This window comes from Hordeum vulgare, chromosome 6H (genome assembly GCF_904849725.1).
Source record: "Hordeum vulgare subsp. vulgare chromosome 6H, MorexV3_pseudomolecules_assembly, whole genome shotgun sequence".
Classification (NCBI taxonomy): Eukaryota; Viridiplantae; Streptophyta; class Magnoliopsida; order Poales; family Poaceae; genus Hordeum; species Hordeum vulgare.
In genome coordinates this window covers 478,808,966-478,814,511 of record NC_058523.1, presented here as the reverse complement: position 1 = coordinate 478,814,511, position 5,546 = coordinate 478,808,966, and the positions used below count along the sequence as shown (strand labels likewise).

At 45.0% G+C, this 5,546-nt stretch overlaps 1 protein-coding gene across 1 annotated transcript; it reads left to right on the top strand.

The window, feature by feature from the left end:
* The first annotated feature begins 1,461 nt into the window (after nt 1-1,461).
* On the top strand, nt 1,462-4,425 carry LOC123405630 (SUPPRESSOR OF GAMMA RESPONSE 1-like). Its single transcript, XM_045099250.1, has 4 exons — nt 1,462-1,482; nt 1,864-2,193; nt 3,244-3,424; nt 3,500-4,425. The coding sequence occupies exons 1-4, from the start codon at nt 1,462-1,464 to the stop codon at nt 4,000-4,002; spliced, it is 1,035 nt and encodes a 344-aa protein (XP_044955185.1). The 3' UTR covers nt 4,003-4,425.
* The last annotated feature ends 1,121 nt before the right edge of the window (nt 4,426-5,546 follow it).

Genomic DNA, 5,546 nt, shown 5'->3' with positions numbered 1-5,546 from the left:
ATTGATTTGGTAGCAAATGTGGAGGAAGTTGTGGAGGACATGGAGTTTGAGTCATCAGACGAAGACTACTCCTATGATGAGGATGAAGATGGCAACATGGTTAGGAGGAAGAGCCAGTTTGTCAGGTTTAACTCAAGATCTGACATTCCTCATTTTAGTCTTGGAATGGTTTTCAAAAGCAAGAAACAGTTGTGTAGAGCTATCAAGAGATATGGGCTTGCTACCAAAAGAAGCATTTCATTCTTGAAGTCAGAGGAGGTCAGAGTTAGAGCAAAATGTGATTGGCCTGGGTGCCCCTGGATGTTATATGCAGCTAAGACCAGTAGGTGTTCTAGGTTTCAAATCATCACATTTGAAGATGAACACCAATGTGCACAAAACAGAGACAACAAACTGGTTACTGCTAAGGTCATTGCCAAAAGTACCATATCATCTTTAAATGAATGTATTAGCACAATACAGATTTGATGCTGTTAAATGAAATGCAGTTTTGATGCATATAATCTTTAGCAGATTTGGTGCTGTTAAATGAACTGCATATCAGGTTAGACAATATATTCAGTTGATAATTCAGATCAACTAAATGAGAATTCAGACAATATATTCAGTTAAATGAACTGCATAATCAAGTTGTTGCTGTCAAATAAAAAGCATATGATATCTCACTAAATGAGAATTCAGATCACTTCATTCATTTTCATTGGGAATGTCCATCATACATGGTTCAGATCGATTACATTGCAATCCCTGCTAGCTCACTAAATGCATTATATTGCATTCCTCTTCTAAAACTAAGATAATATCATGCCTGCAACAAACCCAGCCAAGAAGAGAACCAAAGCATAAATCATAGATTTGTACATCTGACTCTCAACTTCTTCTCACACCTAGCAACAATTTCAGAAATTACTACAGTCTTCTTTTCCAATTCCTTTCTTAACACAGCAACATCATTCTCAGTTGGCAGTTGGGTAGCTTCCTCTTCCAGCATCCACACTTTGTCCCGGAGATCTCCAAGCAAATCACGAAGAAATGGCGTTGTTGGGCCATCATGCCACTCCACAAAACCATGCTGGCCAACTAAATCACACTGTTAATCCCCATGTTTTGGTGCTTAGTTCAAACAGAACAGAGAAAAGAAAGAGAAAGAAAGCACAGCTCGAGCTTACCTGAGCTTCCACGCATGAATAATACCTCCTTCCAGGATTTGCTGGACTCCATGAGATCCACCTTGGCGCCTTCTTCCCGCACAAGCTGCAATTCTTCGCCGTCTCGTAGTCCATCGGCTGCTCTCTGTAGGGCACCGGCGACCGAGCAGGCCCGCCTCTCCTTCGAATCTGACCGCCGCCGGAGTAAGCCGAAGCAGTCGACCCGGACATCAGGTGCGCCGCCGACAATCACCGCCCTCTCTCAATCGCAGAGGAATCCCGCCGTCGGAGTTCCGCTCCCTGCCTCACACGAATGGGGATAAGAAGAGAGGAAGTGAGTCAAAGAGAGAGAGGGGGGGTGGGGGTGTGGGGGCGTCATTAATTCGTCAAATCCCACCCTTAAACCAGGTTAAGGGCGCTGACCACCGAGATTGGAGAGGTGGGGGTGTCGATTTCAGGGATTGGAAGGTCGGGGTTAGAATCCGACGGAGTGTATGAAGACAGGGTTGTTTTCAGACTTTACTCCTCCCCTAATAATAAAGCGTCGAGCGCTTCTGCCGTCCGTCATGGTATTTTTACAATAAAACCCTCCTGTTTTTGGTAAATCAACCCGCAGTCCTGTCTTAAGTGGATCTGAGAAAACGCTTCATTGTTTTAAAAAGCCCCCTACATTTGTAAGAATTTCAATCACGATCCTTTGTTTCATCTTATCCAGACGCTCCATCTCCAGCACCGGCGAGGTGAGGGAGGAACAGCGCTGCGACACCGCGAGCTCGGCGTCGTGCGCGCAGAGGAAGCCGCCCGTGCCCTCGAGGCCGTGCGGCCGCGCGCCGACGCCCCCGCGTGCGCAGGAGACGCCTCCCCAGCCGGCGCTGGCGACGTCGAAGCCACGCACACACGGCCCTCCTACGCACTGTGCGTCACCACCGACGCCGAAGGCGCCGGAGTAGGAGGATATGGATACTCATACCCCCCAGGCAGCGACGGCGACGCGGCGGCCGGCGAGGGCGAGGGCGAGGGGAAGGAGTCCCTGGAAAACCCGCTGGTGTCCATGGAGTGCTTCATCTTCCTGTGACATGACAGTAACACTAGACCTGCCTGCTCTCGCCCGTCCCTCCCACAGTAAGTAATCAATCAGCATACTCCATTCCGTTGTCACAGTTAGGAGTAACCAGATTTAGAAGCCGCACTGTTTTGGTGAATGTATTTCTGCTGGCAACTTCTTCCCGGGCTGGATTTTGTATCCCGGGAAAGAAATCAGTCCCAAGCTCTTTGGTGTGCTCTGTATAACTACTACTTCCTCTGCCTCTGTTGTCCTGTGTAATCTGTAGAATGTAGCTAATCCAAGCAAGCTAGGCCACTGTATCTCTCTGTAATGAACTGCATTGCATTAAAACCTCCTACTTTTTTGGGTTTCATCTTGCAATGGAACCGGAGGGAGAGCTCTGTGTTCATCTAAAAAACTCTGAAACCAATAACCTATGCCTCAGTTGGATCTGAAAACTCGGATCGGCATTGCAGTCGTATTTTCCTTTCTTTCTAGATGTAATAGTTGGTTCAGACCATCTTTTCTTGAGATAATCAAACCAGATAGTTCATACAACACACTTCTTTTCACAGCAAACATGTTCAGAAAAGAAAAACAAATCAGACTTTGATGGATACAGGGAGGAACACGCTCATCTAATCAAATCGGTTTGATTCTCTTCATTTTTTATTCTCCAAATCTACAGTTTGCTTCTACATTTTTTCAAAGGATGACAGGTGGAGGAACAAGAGTTCATGTCATAGATAATTGGTAGTCTTAGTTAAACCACAGTTTGCTTCTACATTTTTTCAAAGGACGACAGGTGGAGGAACAAGAGTTCATGTCATAGATAATTGGTAGTCTTAGTTAAACAATATAACATATAGTTCCCGTTGCAACGCACGGGCCCTTTTGCTATTGGTTCTCCCCCTATTCCCGATTGCATCTCATTCTTGTTTTCATAATTTGTTCCTAATATATATCAATTCGGGTGATAACTCTGCACACACCATCACAACAAGAATACGCGACCCTCTGTTCATGAAGGATCCCTGCTTTGTATTGCAGGTTTTATCACAGTGGCCAGGACTCCCTGCTGGTGTTAAGTTTGATCCAACTGACCTTGAACTGGTTGAACATTTAGAAGGAAAGGTCGGCAGGGCAGCATCCCATGTACTAATAAATGGTTTTATTCCAACCATAGAGGAGGCGGAAGGAATCTGCCATACACATCCGGAAAATCTCCCTGGTACATGATTCTTACTTAGACTTGCTATCAGGGCCTTCTGAATTAAATAGTTAGCTAATTCATATATGTCTGCAGGTGTCAAATTAGACGGAATCGCCAGTCATTTCTTCCACGTATCAAATGCCTACGATGTTGGCAAGCGTAATCGTCGCAAGATTAGCCACAGTGACCACACTGTTTGTGATGAGAATCACAGATGGCAGAAGACTGGAAAATCCAGATCTATCTTAGGTAATAACGGTGTCATAAAAGGGTGGAAGAAAATATTGGTTCTTTACATAGGTTCTCGAAAAGGAGGTGGCAAGGCAGAAAAAACTAATTGGAGAATGCATCAGTATCACCTTGGGGTAGATCAAGATGAAAAGCAGGAGGAGCTTGTTGTTTCCAAAGTCTTTTATCAGTTCCCGTCAAATGATGTTGGGCAGCCTCTAATTTGCAGTGGTAATAAAGAATATGATTCATTTGCTGGGGAAAATGATCCTACAACCCCAATAACATACCCTTCGCAGACTCATCGCCCAAACGGTAACCCATCCGGAACCGAGCAGAATCAGGTACATATTTATTTTTTCACATAGGTACATCTTTATTGACCTATGTGAAAGCTTTTGTCTAACTTTATGGGTCATAGGAAGCTTCAGTTTTCCTATATACATACATTGAAATAAAATCTTATGCACATCCAATGAACTCTGTTTGTAGGATTCCTTCTCACAGCATTTAGTTAATAGTACTGATCTGTGGGTGAATTACAGGAATCCCTTGAAACAAAGCCTTGCAATACTGGATCCCACTGTTGCAATTCCTTCTCGGTTGTAGGTTCAGGCAGTAGATGCTATACTTCACAAAAATCAACAAGATACTCCTACTACAGAGGAGAATTTACTCTCCTTGCAAGAGTGCATCCAACATTCTCACAAATACTGAATATTATGTACTCTTTAACAATATTATGTGCTTGATTATGATCCTATGTATTGGTTGAGATTATCATGTTGTTTACTATCTATATTTTTTTCTTGCCCAGTGCAACGCACGGGCATTTGTACTAGTAATAGTAAAGCGCGGAGCGTTTCTGTCGTCCGTCATGATACTTTTATAAAAAAACTTCTGTTTTGTTGAAATCAACCCGCAGTCCCTTCCTAAGTGGATCTGAGAAAACGCTTCATTGTTTCAAAAATCCTCCTACATTTGTAAAAATTTCAATCACGATCCTTTGTCTCATCTTATCCAGACGCTCCATCTCCAGCACCGACGAGGTGACGGGCGGCGCTGTGGCATCGTGGGGCGGCCTTCCGGCGAGGCTGGAACAACTGTAGGTCGGGGATGGACGGTTCCTTTCGTTTCCCGGCTGAATCCGGCGACAACTTGAGGTCCGTCGAGCTAGAGCTCGCGGGGGCCCAGCCGCGCCCGCCCCGTCCAGTGTGCGGTCATCTCCGCGCCGTCGTCGTTGTCGTCCGCATCTCCGTCTGCCTCGGCCGTCCCGGCGGAGCGGCTGGAGCCGCGGGTGGAGCAGCGGGAGGGCGGCTACTGGATGGTCGTTGTAATTAGTTTAGTTTTTATACACTAACTAACTAATCTATTTTCCAATTGGGAAGGAAGAAATTTTTTTGTGCCTATCAGGGACTCATGCTTACGAGATCCATGGCATGGAGCTTTGCTATGATCTTGGCTTGGAGACTCCGTAACAGCAGAACAACCGAGTTCATCCTTGATAACTTCGTAGAAGGTTTGTCTCCTCCTTATTAAATCGTTATTTTGTCCATCGATCTCACGTACCCTTGTGATTGCTGTGAAACCGAAGCGTTTGTAGCATGGTTGCCGACTACCAGTTGCAGTCATCACAGGTTCAACCACTTTCTCCCTTCTTTACCGCAGCTGTGTCAAGATTGAATATATTAAACAGAAAGATGATGCCTCTTTTTTGCAACAGAAAGCTATTGCGTGTACTGTTTCCTGGATTGTCGCCAAGTTTTTGAGGTAATGCTATAGTAAAACTAAGAAATTTTATTTCTATGTTATTCTGCTCTGAACATGGTCGAGAGTCATGACCACTACTGCACATTACTTATTACATTGTTCTCTGCCTGATTGCCTATCTGACACTTCGCAAGTTAATTGG